At 40.3% G+C, this 25057-nt stretch overlaps 3 protein-coding genes across 3 annotated transcripts; 2 read left to right on the forward strand and 1 right to left on the reverse strand.

Annotated features, from left to right (window-relative positions):
• Positions 1–6367: 6367 nt before the first annotated feature.
• LOC108576184 (cytochrome P450 9e2-like) lies at positions 6368–9000 on the forward strand. The gene is made up of 4 exons (XM_017939128.1): positions 6368–6565; positions 6777–6967; positions 7057–7208; positions 7427–9000. Exon 4 carries the CDS (start codon positions 7489–7491, stop codon positions 8998–9000), a length of 1512 nt encoding a protein of 503 aa, XP_017794617.1. The 5' UTR covers positions 6368–6565; positions 6777–6967; positions 7057–7208; positions 7427–7488.
• Positions 9001–10056: 1056 nt separating this feature from the next.
• On the forward strand, positions 10057–11997 carry LOC108576289 (cytochrome P450 9e2-like). Its single transcript, XM_017939248.1, has one exon. It carries the CDS (start codon positions 10382–10384, stop codon positions 11939–11941), a length of 1560 nt encoding a protein of 519 aa, XP_017794737.1. The 5' UTR covers positions 10057–10381; the 3' UTR covers positions 11942–11997.
• Positions 11998–22627: 10630 nt separating this feature from the next.
• Positions 22628–24349, reverse strand: LOC108576285 (cytochrome P450 9e2-like). The gene has a single exon (XM_017939241.1). The coding sequence runs from the start codon at positions 24249–24251 to the stop codon at positions 22662–22664; it is 1590 nt and encodes a 529-aa protein (XP_017794730.1). The 5' UTR covers positions 24252–24349; the 3' UTR covers positions 22628–22661.
• Between the last annotated feature and the right edge of the window lie 708 nt (positions 24350–25057).

The following is a 25057-nucleotide window of genomic DNA, read 5'->3' on the forward strand; positions in this document are numbered from 1 at the left end:
TAATTTGGCCAAATGAATTTTGTTCCAGCAGCTCCCTACTCCCTTTTACCTCCTCTTCTATCCTCTTGTTTGTCTCGCTTCATCTGCCAGCTGCAAGCTAGCTCGCGCGCGTACAACTTTCGCCCCGAAAAGCTAGTTTCCTTGCGCAACAGCTGGATGCACGTCGGGATTTTTGGAAAACACCTTTACAGTGGGAAAGGGCGCTCGCTCTCCTCGTGTACCTCTTTTTTTTTTTTTATTTTCCAACGGAGGGAATATATCGGTGCACAGAGTTTAAGTGATTGGCTTGACAACGAGCGGTGTCAGGTGACCGGTTCGCTAGCGTATTTCGTGCTACGCGGAGGGAAGAAGAGAGGATTTTTTGAATCGATGGCTATTGGCTCTTTTACTAAATTCTGTTAGTGTTCGTAGGTTTTATTCTACGAAGTATCGTTCGTGAAAATTCACCGGGCGTTTTAGACTGTTTGTTGCACGATTTTGTGGGAGTTTCCTGTTGAACGTTTTTCAATACTGTTACACAGGCTACCGAATTATTTTCCCTGGCTATAATGGCACGAGGAAATTTTTACGCATAATTCAAACGCTTTCAAAGGGTGAAAAAGGAAGCGAAGAAGAACATGTTTCCGTATTCACTACGCTATTGATTCAAACCTCCCGCCAATTTTCTCTCAAAACTGCATTGGATTTCGCAAAAAAAAAGGAAAAAAATTGAAGATCCACCTGATCACTTTCAATCTATTCTCCAATCTACCAACGGTGCGCACATCTTTCTCGGAAAATTCTTTCGTCCCTCGAGCGGGAATTTAATTGTTCGCTGGTGTTGGGCAGATTAAATTTGAAAAAAGAAAGAAGAAAAACTAAACAATCGGCTGCAGAGTGGGATGCTCGATGGAGATTTGTAGTTGGGACAGGGTAGAACGGTTCGTGGAAACGTCGAAACAGATCAAAAGGGATGGTGCGGTATTATCATGCACATATTCCACCCATATTGTTAAGGGGCAACTTCGTAATCGGACTACGCGCAACATTATCCCGTATTCAGACAGTTCGTTTGTGCTGTTGGAAATCACTAGGTGTCCACCTTCAAATACGTGCCTAAATCAGGCCGACAGAGATTATGTCTTGCGTTTAGAATACGCTGGTGCCGCCGAGGATCTAACCGATCCCCCTGTAGCTGTGTACAAGCTCTCTGTTCTCCATAATGTGCAGGATATGTATACGTGTATTTCTGAACAGGGAGAGAGAGAGAGAGAGTTCTCATTGATTACACTGGACTGGTGAAAATTTTCGGTAACGAAGTTCGTACTACGATTATACTGTGCTCGATGAAGAAACATTCTATTCGGAATATTCGGGTCGAGAGAGATAGAGAGAGAGAATTTGCATGAAAGTTTATTTTGGAGAAGGAGAGAGATGGTTTTTTCTTCGTTGCGTTGCAGGGACTCTCTTTGATAAGTAAATATTGACGGAAGAATTGATAAGAGAGGCGAATAAAATAGTGTGTTTAATCATGCAGTGAAATGTTGAATATTTGTGTAATTTGTACTCGACTCGAATTTTGAAGAGAATAGTATTTCCTATTCGATATTTGAATAAACAAGAAATACGGGTATTTAGTGTTGCTTCTTCAGAGCGTTTTAGGGACTTTCTTTGACAAGTCAGGTGCAGCTCCAGATTTGAAAAATTCGCCAAAAATAGAAACGAAAATATGTACTTCTCAATTAGTGTTAAGTCGAAACAATAATTTCATAAACACTTTTCTCTAATTTACTCCAAGTTCCATTCCAATAATAATTTCCATACGGGTAAAAATTAACCTGCAGCTGTCAACAATTAAGACACAAACAAATTTTTTTAAATACACACAATCCCTGAGCTAGGCTCGTTATCTCCTTCGAATTGCTGTTTTGGCGCTCGAATTATGCGTTCCTCGTCGCCTAACTGATTTTATTACATCGCTATATCGGTTCCATCGACTATACGTGCTGGGAAAAGTAATCCATAGTACGAAACACCTCGCGAATGTACCAACACACGCCTATCTGCGAACTTACGAGCCTAAACTCCCACTACAATCGTTCCTCCCCACTTCGTTTTAACGAATGTCGACGTCATATGCCCCGAGCGTTGCCCACAGCGCTGCCCGCGAGCCACGGCGGGCTAATATTTATACCGATGACTGAAAAATGTTCACCTGAGCGGCTCTGTTTTAACGTATGCGTCAGACACTTGTAAACACAGTGGAGAGAAGCATTCCTATAAGCAGTTTTCCTATAAGCAATTTTCAGCTGTTGCATTCGCGTCAGACGTATACTTGCTCGGAGAGCTATAGCGTGGTCGTAAATCACGACGTTAAGCGAAAACATCGATTGATCTGTATAGGTAGGGTCGTGTGCGCGTCTTACAGAGCCCGCTAAATCTCAAATCACGGGCTCTAACCGAAAGATGCGATGTTACGGACGTGTTTGCATGGAAAAGTTGGTTAAAAATTATTTTACTGATTTTTGGGGAGCGAAAGGCACTTGGAAACTAAGAAATGGAATTGTTTGATGCAGTTTACGTGAAAACTCAGGGGAGAATAAAATTCAGAAATAAGAAAATTCAGAGAAAAAATTCAGAAATAAGAAAATTATGCATATGATTTCTTCTATCATGAAATTTTCATACTTCAACTCCCTCAAATTGAGAAAAGCAAAAATTTGCAAGAAACAAGAATTTATAGTATTACAGGAAAAATGTTTGTATTCAATCTTCCCAGCGCGAAATGACAATTTCACACGCGCCAACCTAATGTAAATCATTTAATCTGCATATATATGCACCTTTTGCATTCTAAAGCTATTAAAGCAGCATAAACACGTATTCGGTTTGACTATTTTGTAATTTTCACAATTTTTGGCCGAAATTTCCTTTCATTTACCAGCAATACCACTTTCCATCGTACACGCGTCGCAATTTCATGCAAATATTTAGTTAGACGCGACATAGGTGTACTCTAATTTCAGCAGGTTTCGTTCGGTTTAAATAAATGCTGCAGCGAACGGCATAGGTCATAATCCGTGGAAATCTGAATTTGTATGCGAGCTCACAGCGAAATTAATGTAAATTCTATTACACGCGAAATAAGTCGGAAACTGTGTGCCGGTTGAATCTTAATTCTATAATCTCTCTCGCTTTCTAATATCGTAAAATTTCATTTTACAATTGTTCCTGAAATACGCTCGACTCCTTCACTTTCGTCAAATATCTCTCACGACACCTCTGTGATATCAAAATTATGGAAATCAGGGAAGAATATTGTTTCAAAAATAAGTGAGAAGAAAAAGTCTATTAGAGTCAGATTCTTTGAAAAACATGTAATCAGTTTTGCGAAGAAATTTTAAATAACGAATGCAATTTTTTCTTCAATTAAATATGTGCAACCATTATTTAAATAGAAGGTACTCGAGTATTATGCACTCGTTATATTTAACAACAAAAATGTAGAAAGTTTGATTTATTTTTCTATTTAATTAAATACAATAATTAAATTTTAATTTTTTTTTCATATCAGTTACCAAATATATCCTTCTTTTAAATAAAAATTGACTGAATTTGCCTTCAGAAAATCTGGTCACTTCAAACATACGCCAACGCTAAAGGCAACAAGCCAAAAGACAGCAATTTTTACAAATTACTCCAAAAAAAAAAAATAAGAGGAAAATTAGTAACCATTACAAATAATTGTTCCAAGTACATACAGCACAGTCGCGTTAGCTGACCGGGATTTGCCTTGTTATCTGACCACCGCTATTCCCACTTCGCGGAGTGAGGAGGACCTCGATATTTCGCATCAGGTATCCGTATCTCACTCGCACTCAATGGAGAAGAAACATACCTGAAATTTTCTAGAATTCTACCTGTCCCGATTGCTGTTTAAATTTTGTCCACAGGTCAACTAACGCGACAAGGTATAGTTCTAACAAAGAACGAAGGATATTTGGAGAAACGCATCATACCGTCCGATTCCCTTGATAAATTATTATCAGTCACAAACAACAAGATTGATTGTTTCACGGACACCGGAGATTCGATAATATTGTTTACTGCAAATATAACAATCGAGTTGCAATTACACCGAGAAACGTTACATCAGTAAATTCGCACGTACTTAAGTATGTTTTCTCGAGTGAATGTGCTGTGGTTACATCATTCGAATGGCGAACCAGTCTTTGTGGCGTTCTACAGGTGATGCAAGGGGAAAGATTCGCTGAAGAACGGAATTAGAGAGAAATTTTCGTCAGATGGGAACCTTGCGCTGTCACGCGCGAAATTCTACAAGTACCTACGTCCGGTATTGAAAAAGGAAACAGTTCGTGTACGTCAATTATGTTATTGTATATAATATATATTAATATAGTCGAACAAATACCTCGAGTACTCTCTAATTTACATTTGAATGAAATTCTTGCACAGTTTTTGCAGAGCGTTCAAAATACGAAAAAGTTGATATTATTATGTCAATACAGTCAAACAAATATTTCAAATATTCTGGAATTTACATTTGAAAGAAAGTTTTGCACAATTTTTGCAGAGCGTTCAAAATACGAAAAAGTTGATATTATTATGTCAATACAGTCAAACAAATATTTCAAATATTCTGGAATTTACATTTGAATGAAATTTTTGCACAATTTTTGCAGAGCGTTCAAAATACGAAAAAGTTGATATTATTAAACTAATATAGTCAAACAAATATCCTGAAATTTACATCATAACAAAAACTTGTTATTATGAAAGTTGTCTGATATGGAGGAGGACTTTGTGTTGTGTAAATACTTCTTTGTGCACGAAGTGGTAAAATTAGTTTTTTTAAATAGCATAGGAACAAAAGATTCGAGAACGGATCCAGTATTTAATCTATAATATTAGTTGAGGAAGACGAGTTAACTCGTCGTTGATTTACCAATTTTTAGAGCACAGTACTTCATTTATTCATTTTTAATTGTACTATTAAACCTGTATTAAGTATAAAGTACTTCACACAAAGAAAGAAAATAATTGGTCACAATTTTCACTCACCTTCAATTGTAAACTAGAGTACTTCAATTTTCGTTCGAAAGGTGAACCCAGCCAAGAGGTTAAAGATAGTGAAACACAGATTCATATATAAATATACAGAGCAGAGATGAGAATCTTCGAATAATTTTCTAATTAAAATATGTAGAATACTGAATACTCGAATTGAATACGTAAATTAATCAACGAATAATCTGGTATTTTGTATCCTAGAATAGAACAATACTTCCTATTCGATGTATCCGAATAAACAAGAAATATTTAGTATTGCTTTCGGATAAAAAGTGGATTACTGTAAGAGTAAAAAATTACAAGGGGCTTAAAACGACAGATATTAAAATGACGTTAGTTCGCTCGTCGATGGCTAGGTACGATAATGTGTGGGCCGCTGCCCTTTTTCCCGTTTTTATACGCTTCTTCGACCGTTTGGGCCCTGCAAGCCGTGGGGTGGGGGGTGCAGCCTGCGCTGCTCCTTGTCTAGGGCCCCCTGCAAGTCGTAGAGTGGGGGTGCAGCCTGCGCTGCTCCTTGTCTAGGGCCCCCTGCGGCTCTGGTCCCGCGGTCGTTGCCCAGGCGCGTCGCACAGCGCCTTACATTACCCATTCAGATTTCACGTCACTGGTCAAGTTAATTAATATTCACATTCGACAGGTGAATAAATGAGAATACACGAGGATGCAGTTTTTATTGTTTTACTTACGAATGAATTGCCTCTCGATAAAACGTGTTTTCCCCACACATTCGCCAATTTATCACAGTTGTGCTCGAAAACAATGACTCTACGATTGCAGTGTTAGATTTATCAGTCAGTTAGATATAACAAAAATTAATCTGAAGCCTTAGGAAGTATATATTACTTTTGTATACGTTCGGAGAAATCCGTTTAGCCTTACCACCTCTGTTTAGTAAAGATCTAAATGTTTATGATACGTGACAAAAGGCCCTTCGGTCCCAAGCGGGGTCGTAGGCAATATTAGGGCGTTGCGTAGGAGCATTCTCAGTCCGTATACTGTGCTTTTACCATCAAGTAGCAAAGCGAACCTTCCTTGTGTCTACTAAAAGTTTATAGTTTAAAATAAGGATTATTAATTATCTAACAACCAATAACTCCCATAATCCAATATGCGAAAAATATAATAAAGAAAAATTGTTTTTTAAAGTTAAATAATTTTTGTAACGTTGAGAAATCTTCGGTGTATACGATAATAAGAGTATTTTCCGCGTATAGTTGCGTACAGAATATCAAACGCTACTATAATCGATATTCATTGATGAACTGATTACGAAACAGCTGCGTAGCTTTTACTCCAGCGAGAAGGAAGCGAAGATTCGATGCTGCGTAAATTCATCTACACGTATTTACAATTAGTCATCGTAGTCACATGTGATAAGGTAAACACCACTTGAAGAAACTTGAGAGACATATTAATTACATTTAGTCGGTTTCGTATCTGACTGAAAATGAGACGCAAGAAAGATAACCGTAAGTGGAGGACAAAGTGTAACGAGGTAAATGTCTTTTCTAAAGTTGTTTAAATAATTCAATATTAAATCGAATAGATAAGTGATTATTAAAAGAAACGCTTCGTGAATTTTTCTCAACGCGTAAAAGAAGATTCCTACTATTTTTCTGGTAAATAGTATGTACTCGTTATCTGGAGATTGACGGAGCGAGAAAAGATTAGACCTAGATTGGTGTTCACAATTTTTCTCTTTTCAGGTTATATTATTGAGCGCACGATGTTTGAAATTTAAATAGAATCCGGTACCAAGATTATTGTAGAATTGAAAAAGATTCTATAGCAATGCTTGCAATTATTCTTAATAAATCAAAGAAAATAAAACAATTACACTGAGATTCTCAGTTAAACATGCAGCAAGAAACGACATAAAAAAGAAACGAACGCAGTGGTAATTTTAATAATATCGCAAGAAACGTATATTAATATCCGACCAAACAAAAAAACAAATTCCATATTAAATTACTTCTTCTTTCACAGAACGTTCCTTAAAAAATAACAGAGTTTGCCGTAATTAACTCGTCATTATTCATTTCTATGCACATAGAGGTTAGGTGCCCACATAAAGCTGAACTTTGATCCACTACGTCACAAGCTTCTTGGATACCTAACCTACGTAAGTTGTTTCTTCCGTGAGTATTCAAGGTAGTTAATTTATTAACTACTCTCATTCGGGAGACTCGTAATTAGAGAGAAAACACGATTATCCTACAATTATTCCATATTTTCATCGCTAGATCATCGAGCAACCGTTCGATTCACAATTGTTCAGATCGTGCAATTATCTCGGTTTCTAACGACTCCGTCACTCCACGCAGAAATACTTTTTCATCGACCGAATCGTTTACAGATCGAACGCTACTGCGAGACGTATCGAACCTGCGAACCTAACCTCAAAAACACGCCGTCACCATGGATCTATCGCTAACGCTGTCGATCCTCCTGGCAATGCTAGCGGTATACTATTTCTTTAAACGGAAGGATCCGTTCGAAGCTCACGGTCTTCCCTGCAAAACCTCGATTCCTCTGCTAGGAACCACATGGCCGTGGTTACTCGGTCGAAAATCGTTCGCTCAGGTAGCGCAGGACACCTACAATCTCGAGCCAGAGGCGAGATACGTGGGATTTTACAACAGAACGACACCGATACTGGTGATTCGCGATCCAGATCTGGTTAAATCCGTCGCTGTGAGAAACTTCGATCGCTTCCCGAATCATCGAGGCTTCGACAACGAGAACACGGAGGCGATTCTCAAGAGGAACCTCCTGTTGCTCCGGGACGATCGATGGAAACAAGTGCGCGCGTTGATCAGTCCAACCTTCACGTCCAGCAAGATGAGAGCAATGTTCCCGCTAATATCCGAGATAGCGGTGAAAGTTGGCGATTATTTGTCGACACTTCCACCGGAAGAGAATTTCATAGAGATGAAGGACATCTTCACAAGGTACACCAACGACGTTTTCGCCAGTTGTGCCTTTGGTATCGAGGTAAATTCTCTGGAAGATCGAGAGAACACGTTCTACACGTTCGGCAGGAGGATTATGAAGTTTCATAGCTTAGCCCTTGTCAAGATGATAATGCTTCGAATGTTTCCGAAATTGTCGAGAAAGCTGGGTGTAACTGTGGTAAGCAAGGAGATCGTGGATTTCTTCGAGGAGGTAGTGTCTTCGAGTATAAGGATCAGAGAGGAGACAGGCGTAGCTAGGCCAGATTTCATTCAAGTGATGATGGAGGCTAGGGGAAAGCTTGGTCCAGGAAAAGAGTTGACAATCGAAGATATCACCGCTCACGCTTTCGCCTTCTTCTTCGGTGGCTTCGAGACTACTTCCAGCCTCGCCTGTTTCGCTGCCTACGAGCTGGCGACGAATCCAGAGGTTCAGAGAAGGCTTCGCGACGAAATAGACAGAGTTTGCAAGGAGACCGATGAAATCACGTACGAAAAATTGTACAGTATGAAGTATCTCGATGCTGTGGTCGACGAGACGTTGAGAATGTATCCAATTATACCTATTACCGACAGACAATGTTCGAAACGGTTCGAATTACCGCCGGCCATGCCAGGGATGAAGCCGTACTTCGTGAACGAAGGTGCTCTCCTGTGGATACCGATACACGCGATCCACAGGGATCCGAAATACTTCGAGAAACCGGACAGTTTCGATCCGGACCGATTTCTACGAAAACCGACCGGCGGCCTCGATCACCTAGCGTACTTTCCGTTTGGTTTGGGACCCAGAATTTGTATCGGCAGCAGATTCACGTTGATAGAGGCGAAACTTGTACTGTTTCATATTCTTGCTCGATGTGAGCTGAAAGCTTGCGATAAAACGGGCGTGCCTATGGAATTGAAGAAGACTGGGGTGTTTTTGACATCGGCGAACGATTTTTGGTTGCAAATTTTACCAAGGAATAAGGTACTTTGAGATTTGGCGTGCTTGGCGTGATTTCAGTGGTTTTTTGTATTTTCCGAATGAAAGTGAGGTGAATAAACGATGATTTTTGTAGTTTCTCGTTTGGAGAAGAGCGTGTACTGAAATAAAATTTCATTTTGTTCGGAAATTTTTCTAATTTAATTATCTGTGGTAGACAAAGTGCAGCAGCTATGATTTTCGTAGAGAAAATTATTGTACTTTTTATGTTTTTAGTGTAAATAACGATTTCAAGTTACATTTTATCAAATTTTCTGAAATAACGTTCTTTGGAAGTATCGCATTATATGGTAAAGATTCATTTGCAAGTTTCGATCGATCAAGAGGCTTTAAACAGTTACGAACTTGGAGTGAAAAATTCTGTTGCTTTTGCAAACTTCATTTCTATAGTTCAACGAAGCTGAAGTATCCTTTAAACACTGCCACGTACGAACTAATTTTAATATCTAACAATGTTCGTCGTTAACGTCTTATCGATAACAGTCCTTCACAGAAAAAGTACGTTAAAAATTTCATTCCTAAATTACTATTTTCCAAACTCATCGTTATATTTTTCCATCGCGTTATAATTACACGTAATACTATAATTCTCGGTGAAAGAAACTTCAAAAAATGTCGAAGCAGCCCGCGGTAATTAAACTTTGCCTCCGTTCATTTTCCCCACTTTGCGATATTTCTACGTCTCAGGCGAAATCGAAAAAATTCCCGAAACTAAGGATTACCGATGAAGATCGAAACGGACGATACCGCGAAACACACAAACACGTGACGCACGTTGAGACCGATTGTCGGAATGACTCCAAACAGACGGAAATAATTTTCACGCGGGTTTCACATGTCGCGGAACGACAGATAAAAATTAAGCGGGGCAAATGTGACGAACGTACACCGCGAACGAATGAAAAAAGCGCATTCAAGCTGGACAAACCACCTTTCTTCTCTATGAAATACAACGTTCTTCGAAACACAAACCGTGTTTCATCATCCCAATGTGTTGCTCCGTATAAAAAAGGCGCGCGATGTATTACTATCCCAGACAGTCGCTTCACAGACAGCGTCCAAGTCGGATCGTCAGTGACTTCCGTCCTCGATAATACTATCACAAGCCTGAAACAGGATTTTCGTTTCAAATTTCGACCATTTCTGTCGATCGTGAGAAACATTAATTGAAAAATTTCGAAAATAATGAAAAATCGAATTTTCTTGAAGGAAAAATTATCGAACGTTTAATTCGACCGAAGTGTGATCGTCGGGATCAGAAAGAAACTTCCAAGAATAGCGTGACTTTAAAGCAACTATTAACCGCGCTGTGTTGTGAAGTGGTGAGCAAGCAAACGAATTTAGTAAAAGGCAATTGCCTCGAGTGAATGTCAACATGGAGTGGTGGTCGGTTTCTGCAGCGTTGATCGCCGTGATAATAGTGCTATACTACAAGTTCACCACGGACTATGGGTTTTTCGAAAGACGTGGGATCCCTTACAGCCGACCGATCCCCATACTGGGCAGCATCTGGAAGGCGATGCTTCTACAAGTCACGTTCGCCGAAGCAACCAAAGAGATCTACAACATAAACGCCGAAGCGAAATACGTCGGTTTCTTCGACTTCGCGACACCTGTAATCGGTCTCCGCGATTTGGACCTGATAAAATCCATCACCGTGAAGAACTTCGAGCATTTCCCGAACCACAGGTCCTTCCAGGATATGAAAACAGATCCTCTGTTCAGCAAAAACCTGTTTGCCCTCCGCGGAGACAGGTGGAAAGAGGTGCGAACCTTGCTGAGCCCAGCTTTCACGTCCAGCAAGATGAAGGCGATGTTCGTGTTGATGCGCGACTGTGCCAAGCTGTACGGAGATTATCTAGCCTCGATTCCACCCGACCAAAGAATCATAGAGCTCAAAGAAGCGTTCACCAGATACACCAACGACGTGATCGGTACTTGTGCCTTCGGTATCGAAGTGAACTCCATGAAAGAGCCGAAGAACAAGTTCTACGTGTACGGCAGGGAAGCGACGAATTTCAGCAGATCTCAGTCGCTCAAGTTCTTCCTGATAAGAACGATACCCAAATTGTCTAGAATGCTGGGCGTGAAAGTAGTCCGAGACGAGATCGCCGAATTTTTCAAAGACCTCGTCGGCACGACGATAAAGACCAGGGACGAGCAAGGTATCGTTCGTCCAGACATGATTCAACTGATGATGGAGACCAGAGGTAAGTTGGGACCAGGAAAGGAGCTGTCCATCGAGGACATGACCGCGCAAGCGTTCATATTCTTCTTCGGTGGCTTCGAGAGCACGTCAACTTTGATGTGTTTCGCCGCCTACGAAGTCGGCGTGAACGAGGAGATCCAGAAGAGGCTGCAGGAGGAGATCGACCAGGTTCTGGAGGACTGCAAGGGAGAAGTCACCTACGAGGCTATCAACGACATGAAATACTTGGACGCGATTATCAACGAGGCGCTGAGAATGTACCCGGTGATCGTCGCTGTGGACAGAGCTTGCGTGAAGGCGTTCGAATTGCCGCCAGCACTGCCTGGAGGGAAACCGCACGTCGTTCAACCCGGTGAATTCCTATGGCTGCCGATCTACGGCATACAGAACGATCCTAATCACTTCCCCGAGCCGAACAAGTTCAACCCCGATCGTTTCTACGACGACCCGAAGAAAGTGAACTCTGGCGCGTTCTTGGTCTTCGGTATGGGACCTAGAATGTGCATCGGTAACAGATTCGCGATACTGGAGGCGAAGGTTCTTCTGTTCCATATTTTCGCGAGGTGCACGTTCAAGACGTGCTCGAAGACCGTGATACCGATGAAGCTGAGCAAGAAAGGATTCGCTATGACCGCGGAGAACGGATTCTGGTTCGACGTTCAGCCGAGGAGCAACACTCAGCCTTTGTTAGACAATTCGGTGTGCAGCAACGGTGTTGCTGCTTAAACAAATCTTTCGTCTTCCCGCGTGAAATTTCCCACGTGAATTCTTGCGTCTTATCGTTATTTTATTATTTGTATACATAAAGCTAGGTTGGTATTAGAAAAATTCGCTTTACGTTGCTTCGATACATTTTTTTTAATTTTTTTCCAGAGGAAATGCGGAGTTGTAGGTGACAACTCGATGTTTATTCGTATGATTTTATTACCTACTAGCTCGATTTCTTTCGCTTGCGTGTGGAATGGAAGGAAAATTGATCGGGTTGAGTTTTTCTAATTCAGACGCTATTGTGAATTCTGAACGGGTAGAAAATGACATATTCTTTCGCTGGACTTGTTTGTTACGATGAGATTAATGTCACCTCAAAGTCCGTTCGAACGAGATACGCAATCTTTGTTCGTTTAGGATAATTGTCACACGATTGAAGAGTTTAATCCACGAAATAGTTCACTCGATTGAAAATCAAGGACGTAACAGTGGTTGCTGAAGTACATCGCTCAAATTAGTACTTCTGATCGTTTCAACCGTAAAAAGATTTGTATATACATACATGTTGTATTTCTTTTCATTTTTATATACGTTTACAGAACTCGCTAGATTTTCTGTCGCGTGTACAGAGATAGCAATGTACATGTTATTGTTTATAAGATACAGTTGAAATATAAACGTTTGGAATATGAAATATGCAAGTGAAAACGAAGAGAGAGAGGTAAATAAAAAGAATTTGTCGTCTCCCGCTGAAATTGCGTGGAGGATACTCGTACATACGTGTTAGGCAGATTTATTTGTCAATTACGTCACCGTCGTCTCTATGAGAATAGAACACTTATCTCGAGTAAGTATATCGAGCAATTCCGTCATGCTTTCAGTTACGAGAAGCTAATAAACGATAATAACAACAACACTAAAGAGTCGAAGTTCAAATCCTTTTTTGTAATATTAACGTTGAAAGTGCTAAAGTGGATTTTTCAGTAAAGCATAGAATACCTTTTTATTCTGCAAACTTCTCTACTTTCGTTTGCAGTTAATTAATTATACCTATACCAAAGATACCGACTCCTTCTGGAGTACAGTTTTTCGCGTGAAAATTGTGGAATGATTTTTTTATTCAAATGTAGAATGTAGAAGTGCGACCTGTGGCCTGCAAAATTAACATAATTTTATTTTCCTAAATTAAGTTTACAATTCAATGGAAATCGCGAACAAGTGCTTTGTACGGAGTGATATTTTATAGAAAGTGTATTGAAAAATATACGAGAGTAAAATTTTCTAATATAAAATTTCACCTTCGAGAAAATTGAATTTGAAATTTTTCAGATACGAATACACACTTAACTATGTTTCTATCTCTCCACGAACGAAATTTAATCAGCTTCACGCGTATCGATCGACAATAATATTTTTAATCCGCTTCAATAATATTATTATTAACAGATCTCATTTCGTAATATCGTCGTTATTTATAAATCTTCCATTGTGAAATTTGCATTTCAAGCAATCTCAACACTTCACCGATCAGAAGCTTATTATTACCTTTTTTATCGTTTGCTATTAACCGTTCTTTTGCTTCCAGCACTCGTCGATCAGTAACGCATTAAAAATCACACAACATAACACCGTCGTTGCGGATCAAATTTAAAAGTAACGCGATAAGACGAACCAGGACGACGCCAGTACTCGTTCCAATTTTAATTTCAAGGATGGTGAACGGTGACGTCATCGTGAGTGGTCGGTAAAGTGTTCAATTAAATTTTATTTATCAATGAATAAATTACCATTTCGAAATGGCTTTGGAAATAGAAATCTACTCTTTCAAACCATTCCATCACTTTCAATCATTTCACTGACCAAATCGAAATTGAAGTTTATTATTATTCTATTATTTACACGCTCGAGTGAATTTGATAAGGTTTAACTATTGGATTATGGGAGTTACTGGTTGTTAAATAATTAATAATCCTTATTTTAAACTATAAACTTTTATTAGACACAAGGAAGCTTCGCTGTTCTACTGGATGGCAAGAGCACTGAGAATGCTCCTACGCAACGCCCTAATATTGCCTACGACCCCGCTTGGGACCGAAGGGCCTTTTGTCACGTATCATAAACATTTACATCTTTACCAAACAGAGGTGGTAAAGCTAAACGGATTTCTCCGAACGTATACAAAAGAAATATACACCACCGGCCAAATGTTTCGCATCACTGTGCATTGTAAGTTACACGAAAATTTCCAGAAAAAAGTTTGCAATTTTAAGAAACTCTTAACGAATTTTTTATCATTCAAACCATCGAAATGAGGCAAAGTGCTATTGGTCTCCACAACGTCAATTTCAGATCCATAAAGAATTAGTAGCAGATTCAATATCGATGGTAATTGGCAGGTGATTCCAAACTTCTGGCCGGTAGTGTATACTTCCTAGTAAGGCTTTAGATTCATTTTTGTTAGATCTAACTGACTGACAAGTCTAACATTAACAACCTTTCGAGTGTCGAATCCTCATCCCTTTCTCCCTTGACTCCCATGCATACAGATCCTCATCCCAGGTACCGTTTCGACAACTACCTGCGCGTTTTCCACTTTCCCACCGAATTCCTGTCCTATCTCCGGCAGATCTTCAAACTGATACACTCTACCCATTTCTTTTGTACCGAATCCTTAAGTTCATTACCTAACCATTAAGTTCATTAAGTTCATTACCTAACCATTGTCCCTGCAATTCTTCTCCCGTACCATCGAACCCTCAATCCTAACGAGCCCTGATCATTATCCTTACACGTTCCTGGTCCTTACCTAACGGACGCATTCCTAAATTCCCCCACCCGCAACTCCCAAAAACTCCAATATAAAGGCAGCCGCGAAAAAGAACAAAGGCAGTCAGCATTGAATAACAAGGCAGTTTAGACCGTACACTTTATATTCGCAAACCCCACAGTGTAAAGAAAAACACTATCAACAAATAAAGATAATTCGTAAAATCCACCGTCTAAAGTGATTCGACGACAAGAGAGAGTTTCTCTTGAGTTTTAATTTCCTCCCCAACTTTCATTCGTTATCTCCTATTGTAATTGCTGTAAGACGTTTTTTATATATGCAGGCTGTCTCAGATTTTTCCAATGAAATTTAAGCGAAAAAAAAAAAAATTTGATATACTTAAACATAGATCGTTTGGAGTTTTGTTAAATGTTCCAATAAAAATAGGAAATTCGAAGCGCATTGGTAATGAATTGCGGTTACTACGATATAAGACGAAAATGGCGCTGGCAAATCGTAAACAGAGCTTGCATAAACAGACTAGATATACATATCGCTGATCTATTCCTGTTTTCTATCACAACCTCACATCCGTTACCGTTCTCTTTCTATTTCGTGTTCTTTCATTAACTTTTTAACAAACCTTCAAACGACCTGTGTTTATCTAACAATTAACCCTGTATATTGTCGACGAGACGAAGAAGAACCATTTTAAACGGCAAATATCGCAAACTTTCAAATACACGGTCTTCTTTCTCAATTAGAAGGATCATGTTTACTCCTTAATTACTCGGGTAACGTTAATTCGATATGTGAGGTAAGTATCTGTAACACTGTGCTAATATTCTTAGCATTTCGAACAGTTTAAAAAAAGTAAACAACATCGCAAAATTTCAGATAAGAAATGAATCAATGTCAGGCTAACCGTCGATAAACTTTAATCAGTTACTTGTTTTTATCAGTTTGGTAAATTTCTTCACAATTTCCTGAATACTCAGAAAAAGCAATTAGCAGTGGAAGGAAAAAAAAAAACAGAAAAATGATCCTTTTACGTCTTTCCCTCGAGATATTCCGTTTTCATAAGGGCATCGCAATCATGTTAATACGCTTCGTGCCAGTGAACTCAAATATCAAGACAAACAGAACGAATTGAATTTTTTTTCTCTCTTCGATGGTAATTTACCGTGAAACAAGCCTACCGAATTATTGCAAAATCCTCTTCCAATAATTCCTACCGCCGAAAATTGGTTCGGGAAAATGAAAACAAAGATTCTACCGCCCAAAATTCACACAAAAAAATTAAAACAAAAATTCTCCCGGCGAAAATTCGCTGGAAAAAATTTGGGCAAATATTCTCCCGGCGAAAATTCGCTGGATAAAATTTGGACAAAAATTCTGCCGTCGTCGTCCTTTCACCTGATCACAGCAAGAGGGATCGGATAAGAAGGAGAGAAGAGATCGGACACGATGCGAGTTCCTGCTCGAGCAAAGGACGTGTGTTGCGTGTCCATCTCAATTATCGTCCTGGTTGAATACGTCTGGTTGGTCTGTATGAGAAGCACGTAACGCGGAGTCACAGCCGTATAATATATTCCGGTACGTGATCAGCCAGTGGTAAAGACACGATACGACCTTGTGAATATTGCTTTAACGAGCGCGTTTCCAAGCTGCTGCGTTTCAACTTGTCCACGAGCTGGTTGGCCATCACTGGATAACACACGCTGCTCGCACAAGAACGCGATTGACCTACTTTTGACTCGCGGTTCAAGGAACTGCGACAGCACTACGTCATAGCGGTCGTCGAGTGCAAGTGGTTCTGCATCTTGACGTTGCGTACATTTTGTATTGAAATTTGTCAGAAAAACATATTGCAATTAGAAGTTGGCGAAAGAAGAGATACGGATTGGAGTGTATCTGAATTTTGGTAGATTTTGGTTATCGAGGTGGAGAATTGTCGCGTTAGTTGACCGGAAGATTGTCTTGTTTACCATCGCTATCTTGGCCAGTTCTTGGGACTTGCTTGGTGGAATGAGCCGCGGATGTTACGTATCTGAAGTAAACAAACGTATCTAGCGTCCGTATCTCACTTGCACTCGGTGAAGAAGAAGTGTACAGTGGATTTCCTGGAACTCGACGTTCCTCGATAGCTCGCCAGATATGGCCCGAGTCACGGCCAGTTAACGCGGTATTTCTGACGCCGCTTTGAGAATTTCAATACTGCGCAGTTGCAGATTTTAGGTTGCAGAGCTTGCACATTTTGGTTTTCTGACTGTGCTGTTGGAATTGGGAATGTCGTGTATTTCAATTTTGTAGGAACAGGATTTTATTGAGTAAAACTAGTTCGTAGGGCCTACACTGGCCTTATCGCACCTGAGCGCGTGCCGCGAGCACGTGCTTTTATCGTCGCCTAGCTCGAACGTTCCCGACATTTTTTCCAAACTCGGTGTGTCCGGGCTAGCGTTTTTGCCTGCCCGGCCGCGTTACGTTAGAACATTCTTGGAGCTTATACACGCACGCAACTCATGCCTGCCGGCACGTGCCGATCAACCGGCGAATACACCGAGAAAGTTCGCCCGTCCGTGTTCCTAATTGTTTCCTAAATTCGGCATGTTTTGGTTAGCGTTCTTGCCTGTCCGGTCGCGGTACGTCAACGCTCATATACACGCACGCACGCACACTCGTGCTTCCTGGCACGTGCCAATCAGCCGGTAAATACACCGAGAAGATTCGATTGTCCGCGTTCGCGATTCCTTTTATCATGCCTGCTTCCCACAATTTCGAGCAATTTTTGGGTATCGAGAGTTCCTGAGATTGTGGATTTTAATTTTCAATCATTGTGAATTTTTGGTACTAAGGATTGAAAAATTTGGGGTTTTGTGCGTAAGAAATGCGAGATTCCGGCGGCGAAGTGGTGGCCTGGACTTTGTCACCCAGGAAGAGAAAGCGTGCGGGTACCTGAGGGTCCCATAAACTAAGCCGTTTCCCCGAAAAGTCGAACGAGGGGGCTCCAACGGTTTTTCGGAGCAACGCGAGATACGACGCGGAGAGGACACTCTGGAAATAGCCGTCGAGCGAGACGGACACCGGAGCACTTAGCAGTCGCTTAGAACTATAGTTTTATACATTTTTGAATACCACCCTATCCTGGGTTAAATTCATTTAAGTTGTGCTTACAGTGGATTTTAATTTTCAATCATTGCGAATTTTTGGTACTAAGGATTGCAAAATTTGGACTCGGAGAGATCGTGAATTTTAATTTCGAAACGTTTTGCAGGGTAAATTGAAAAGTTTGATCATTTGAAGTTTGAACGATTCTGGTAGATTTTAATTTTGAATCGTAAAGCATCTTTCTATGGAACAATTATAGATTTCCGCGGTCCTCGATTTGTCTATTTTGAAATAGATTAAAAAGAAAGAGGCTACTTTGACATTTTTCATCGAATTAACGTGTTAACGATCTTGTTCGTGTCGTTAACATTATCACTTTAATAATATCACACATTATTATTCTCGGCGGTAGAATTGATTTCAAAGAGAACTAAAGATGACAAAGTCCTTTGTGTTACTGAAATGGAATCTAATGCTTCAACGAAATATGAATAATTATTTGATAATTATATACAGCTTAAGAAAAGGAGGGGCTTCGTTATTATTACACGAAACCTGTATTCTATGCGTTTATATTAACGTCATCCACATTACCAAGAGCTAATTTAAATATAACAATTTTCACGGTTCACCTGGCAGCAATTAAAACAGTAAAAGGGTTGCTTTAATAAATAATTACACCACATTTATTATTAAAGAAACCCTAGAAAACAGATGTTTTCCAACTGTCCAAAAAATCCTCCTTCATTTTACATCTTTACTTTTCAAAAATCGCAGGAAAAAGCTTTTTAATCCTCTGAAACCATTGAAACTTTTCATTCACTAGTGTAAGGGCTGTTTCGTCTAAATAATATTTGTCAGGATTATTTAAACTAATGTTGAAAACTACATTTATTAATCCGTCTGTCGTTGACGCCTCGTCCTTATCAACTACACGCTTCCTAATTCGTTCTAATACAATTCTCCGCATTCTTATTCAACGCGTCCTTATATACGAGCCTTGACGCCCCTCTCTTGCCTCCGGGAAACCCTGGCACAAGTTGGGGGTTTCTACCCAGCAAAGTCCTTACCTGACCCAGCCCTTAGCGCGTGGGGATGTCAAGGTGTTGGGACCTCTCGGCCTGCGGGTCGTAAGCCAGCCCGAGTCTCTACATTCGCTCGACCACACTCTTACACTAGTTACCCATGAAAAAGAATCCCAAACTTTACCTATTTCCGAACGCCTCAAACCATTAATTCCACAATTATCTAAATAACCAAGTCGTTCCAACGAAGTTTCTTCATTCGGTAATTAACCCCTTGCCTTGTAACGAGTCGCACTCGTGTAGTCTATTGACTTCTTTTTATTCAACACTGTATTGGAACAGTAAATAGCTGAGGCTGACATACTGTGACGCCCGGTTTGCTCCAATTCCTCGAAAGTAGGAGCAGATACTGGGGTATCGCTGAATTAAAACACTTAAGGATCGTCGTTGCGTAGAAGCAGAACTTTATTTGACGGAGATATTGACGTTACGTGACGTGCGCGCGGCGAAATAGAGAATGAGTGCAGAAACGGGGAAAATAGGGCTATTTGAGGGTTCTGGGAAGATGGACTTTGGGTTGTGACTATGCAGGAGAGTTGGAAGATGAAGAGTCCAGTATGAGTAATGGTGAAAGTGGGTGACTCGTTGTAAATACAGATAAACTGAGGCCTAAGAAGGAAAATATTTGAGGGTGTGACAATACGTAGTGACTAAAAAATCGTACGGTAAGGGGTTAAGGACACAGAAATCACATTTTTCCTTTCAAAATCGATCCTCGAAGCTTGGTAGCAACAACGATGTAGTTAAGAATAACAACAGTTACCGAGCAACGCGACGAAGATTTCCAGCAAACGATTAACAAGTTATATTCGCCGAGTGAGAAGCAATCTGGTCGACTGCAGATTATCGCATAACTTCCTTGCACGGTGTTGTTAAAAGTCCCCCTTCCGATCCAACAACCCTTAGGTGCCCTAGGAAACATCTGGCAGGTTGACACGATAAAACTACACCCCCGCCATCTAATGTAATTCACTCTGGTTGTGGTGGTGAGGGAGCGGAAACGAGGGCTTGAACTGGAGGTTAGCGATCGAACCACCACCATCAAGACCGGCTTTTGGTCAGAATTAATGAACTGAAGATCGTAAGGGTGGATCTCCACCTAGTGTATTGTCTTATTGTGTTAATGGAAAAAGGCGCGAATCCTGGAATAAAAGGAACAACGAATCTTCTGTTGTTTCTTGATTTCAAGGGCTCAAAGTTCTTTTCTTGTTACTTGCACTATTTTCCACTGCGTGATACTGTTAGATACTCGAGGAGTTTGCGTTCTAAGGGTTCTCTGGAAAATATCACCGTTGTTTCCTTTCCTAATTCTCAGACCCTCTCGAGCTTACGCGAGTTAGCTGAAAATATGAAGATTAGCTAGTCCGTGGGCCTCAAAGGCCTCCGTAATTAATTACGCCCTTCCCAAAGAACCTAACCCTTCGAAATTACCACCTCCATGCTCTCGATAACCAACCAAACGGTGAAGGTAGAAAATTGCACAGAATACGAAAAAGTATACAAATTACAGTGCTTCTTATAATACCAGACAGGTGAAATAATTTTCTACCCAAGCTCCACTTTTTCACAATATTCTCAAAAATATAAATTTGCATAAAAATCCGGAATCTAGTAATTACGTGGTAATTGTAACAATAAAATCCGTTACCAAAGTATCCAAATACTATCCCTCCTTGTCTGTCCTTACACTTTCTTCGTGGATTTTTAAAAATCTTGAATAAAAATCTTCGAAAAATTTGTCGAACATTTTGTCAGAAATAAACATTTCGTTGGTGTACCTAGTTTAAAAGACGAACAATTTGTTGACAGCTAATGAAAAAGTTGTTCGGAAGAGAGGAAATAATTATCACTAACAATGTATCATCGACAGAAAGCAGGTGTAAACATTATTATTCTTCGTATAAAATTCTACGTCTGATTCCACACTACTATACCTTGAGCAATCACTCGGTTACGCAAGATGTTCAAGTGCTATGATTCAACGTTTAGATCACAAGAAGCAAACGCGTAATATGTGCTTCATATGCGACAAAAAGTACAAAATAAAATTCTTTTTTAAACATTCTTCCTATATTTTCCAACTATTCTCCCAATATTTCTCGCAATTTCACATACAATTTTACATTTCCATAGAAATAAATTCGATGCTTAATTCGAACGATACAAGTCGAATAGAATGAATTAGAACGCAGCCTCCTACGATCCAATTGCAAAACTACACGGTGACGACGTCACACGTGGTGTCGATAAAAACTGTACAAAAATATGTCACTATCTGTAATGAATTGCAAAACTGTGTTAATATTCACACTGACGCCTTTGTAATTGTGTCGTGTGTATGAAGTTGCTACTATTGAAAGATACAGTGTTATCACTGCGATAGCTACCGCGTAAACATCGTAGTATTAATCTCCAGAGAAATGGTATACATTTGTAAATTTCTGCATTGTAACCGTCATCTCGCGTGTCTGTTTTTGGTCTAGATAACGAAGTATATTGTTATTAAACAGTTGCCTGGTTTCCACGTGGTGAAATTTCTATGTACACAGAGCTGCTACGAAAAATATTCGAACAGTATACACAAGCTTGCCTTTGTAACGATGGATTTTGGTTAATTACAAAAAGGATTAGGTTCGTGCTTTTCCATTGTGAAACGTCATTTATTGTTCTTCAGGATCACGCGTTGTTAGCTTAATGCATTTTCGTACATGACATAATGCTCGTATTCGCAAAATTTTCAATATTACGAATATTTTTACCTTTTAACGATTGTTTTCTTGGTGTCTGAATATTTTTCGGAGTAGCTGTGCATTCGAAAATTTATACTGTCCGCGAAATTTTAGCGAAACTTTGTTTCGGGAAAAGAAATTCTTGACAAGAAGGATTCGAAAGGCACAATTAAATTGTTAGAGTGGTAAAATTAGTTAAAATTAGTATTCTCGACACTGAAAAGTTGTCAATGTTTGTTGTTCAATTTTTTTTTCGTATTATAAAAGTGCACGTTTATAGAGTAAAAAGACGCAAATTTTCGATTTTTCAACATTTTCTGGAATCGCAGTTTTCGGCTCAGAAAGAGGAATTTTTGATTTAAAAAAAAGAAAGAAAGAAAATTGCGGTAATGGCAACAATTTGAAAATGTAAAGTATGCAAGAAAAATCGACTGTTTTATCTGACCCCCTTCTGAAGAAAACACAAGACAAGATGATACCTGTAAAATCGATGAAAAATGATATTTCATCAATCTTGTTAATAGACAAACAACTCAATTTCATCAGATTTATCATTGTATACTTTTATCTCGCTGTTATCAGAAATCTCTAGACATCCGATAAATATCATCTATCAGAGTCAATCTTTTCTTTCACGAAATTTTTATATTTCTCAATTTATTGTCTTCCCTCTGTGAAACGGAATTTCCGATAATGAAGTTTTTCCACAGTGAAGTTTTTCACAAGCTAAATACGTGTTATCGATTTCTCCGTGTCTATTATCAAGATCCAATATTGTAATCGACGATTTAAACAACCATCTGAAACGAATAAACAAACATTTCCTACGCGACGTGGAAAATATCGATTCTGCTTATTTCGATACAATCTCTGATCGAATCTGATTCACATCACGCGACACGAAATCTATCTTAAAACGCCGACAGAAAGAGCTCGTATCGATAATAATCAGTTTAGTAGATGAATCATAAAAGACCATAGGTATAATAAAAATAACAGAGTAATTAGACAAAAATAAAGGAAAAGTCAAGAAACGTCTTATTTTAAATTTACTGTTTACAAACACCGTTGGCTATTCCATTGGCCACTCCGTTGCTAACTCCGTTAGCAAGGACGGAGGGATGAGGATTTTTTCTAGGCTCCATCTTCAGCCAGAACTCGTTGTTCTTCGCCGTGACGTTCAACACACCTTTCTCCAGTTGCATCGGAAGTGTCGTCTTTTGCCCCGCTTTTATGTCGCATTTCGACAAAAGATGGTATATCAGCACTTTCATCTCAGTCAAAGCGAATCGATTACCGATACACATTCTCGGCCCGCTGCCGAAAGGCATGTACACCCCAGAATTCAGGATCTTCTTTCCGTCGACGAGGAATCTCTCCGGATCAAATTTATCCGGGTTCTCGTAGTATTTCGGATCCCTGTGGATAGAATAGACAGGAAGCCAAATGTTCGTTCCCGGTTGCACGACGAACGGTTTACCACCGGGCAACGCAGGCGGTAGCTCGAACGCTCTGGTGCATACTCTGTCGAGGAACACGACGATCGGGTACAACCTAAGCGTCTCGTTCACCACAGCGTCCAGGTACTTCATCTCGTTTATCGTCTCGTAGGTTAATTGTCCGTTGGTCCTCTCCAATGCCTCGTCGATCTCCTCCTGCAGCCTCGTCTGCGCCTCGGGATTCTCCGCCAGCATGTGCGCGATGAACGCGGACTGTGAGGAGACGGTGTCGAAACCACCGAAGAAGAACGTGAACGCGTGACAGATTATATCCTTGATCGACATACGCTTGCTCGAATCCTTCCTGTCCCTGATGTCCATCATCAGCTGCAACATGTCCGTTCCCTTAACACCGCTCGACTCTCTGCTCTCGATCGTTTTCCGCACAACGTCGCTGAAGAAGTCCGCGTGACGTTTCTTTACGAAGTTCAATCGAAGTGCTACAGCGAGCTCCGGCAGGTTTCTGTACAACATGAACTTGATGGTGTTCAGTAAACCGGTCAACAACGTCGCCGCGCGTCCGTACACGTAGAATATGTTCTTAGGCTCCTCCATGGTGTCCACGGACACGCCGTAAACGCATTTAGCGATCACATCGTTCGTGTACCTGGCGAACAAGTTTCTCACCTCGACCTCGCGCTCCTTCTCCTGCAAATTCGACAGTTTCGTCGAGAACCTCATCGCGCAGTCGGACATCAGCTTGAACATGTTCTTGATCTTGCTAGAAGTGAACGTCGGCGACAGCATGTTTCTCTGCTCCTTCCACTCGTTGCCGGCCAATTGGAACAGCATGCCGGCGAACAAAGGATCGGTTCGTTTGTCCGTGAATTTACGATGATCCGAGAAATTGTCGAAGTTCTTCACCGCGATCGATTTGAACAATTCCGGATCGCGTACAAGTATGTTAGACGAGAGGAACTCGTAGAAACCGACATATTTCGCGTCCGGATGAAGATCGTAGGATTTTTGTAGGACTTCTTGCAACGTGGCTCGTTTGGTGATCAACGATCCGAAATTTCCTACGATCGGCGTCGGCGGAACGTGTAGAACATCCTTGAACACGCTGTGCGCCCTTTTGTTGTAGTAATAGACGGCGAGGAACACCGCGAACAAGGCTAGAACAATCGGCAGGTAGTCCATCTTGTGAGGCTAGTCCCTGGTACGGGTGGCTCTCCTTTCCCAAGATGTTGTACGCGTCGTCTGACTACGAAGACTGGCTGTCAACCAGTAGATAATACTACTTATATACACAGACGAACGGTGTTTCTAATTCGCAGGAGCGGATCATCGTGAACCAACTCCCCCACGTTCATCAATGCTCTCTCTCGCGCATGGCGTTTCTGCTCTTTTGTCGTATCAACGATACGATTATCTATTTCCCTGTTACAGCGTCACGTGGTCACATTGTAACAAACGACCAATTGTCGCGAACGAGATGTGACAGCAGGCCAGAGTTGAAATTTTGAGAAATTTCTCTTTCAGAACGAATTGACTTGTTTTTTCATTATTCTGAGAAATTTGCTTGGAAATGAAGGAAATTGTATGTTTTATTTCGTACGTTTTGTGAAATTTTGTGTCACGTGGTTTTGTAGTAATTTTCTAATCGAAGGAAAAGCGAAATATTTGGGGGAATTTATAAATAAATAACGGTCACGAGGTTATTTAAAACACGATAAGACATTCTCTTGCACGCATCGCGAGATTGGTTTTATCTCTTTATCTCATTGGGAATAACGAGAAGTCACTATTAAAGTGACTTGGAAAATTTGAATAATTTTTCCTCGAGTTCGCACACGGTTTTCTGCTTTCATTTAAGAATTGTGGAGACAGAATTGCATCAACTTCGGTGGCGCTTGAAGCACTATAATAGTGGTGAAACTCGTAGCGTGTTATTTGACGAGTCATAGCGTAACCGACGTTATCTAATGTCTATCTTCGTGAGATGC

This window comes from Habropoda laboriosa, unplaced genomic scaffold (assembly GCF_001263275.1).
Source record: "Habropoda laboriosa isolate 0110345459 unplaced genomic scaffold, ASM126327v1 scaffold212, whole genome shotgun sequence".
Lineage (NCBI taxonomy): Eukaryota > Metazoa > Arthropoda > Insecta > Hymenoptera > Apidae > Habropoda > Habropoda laboriosa.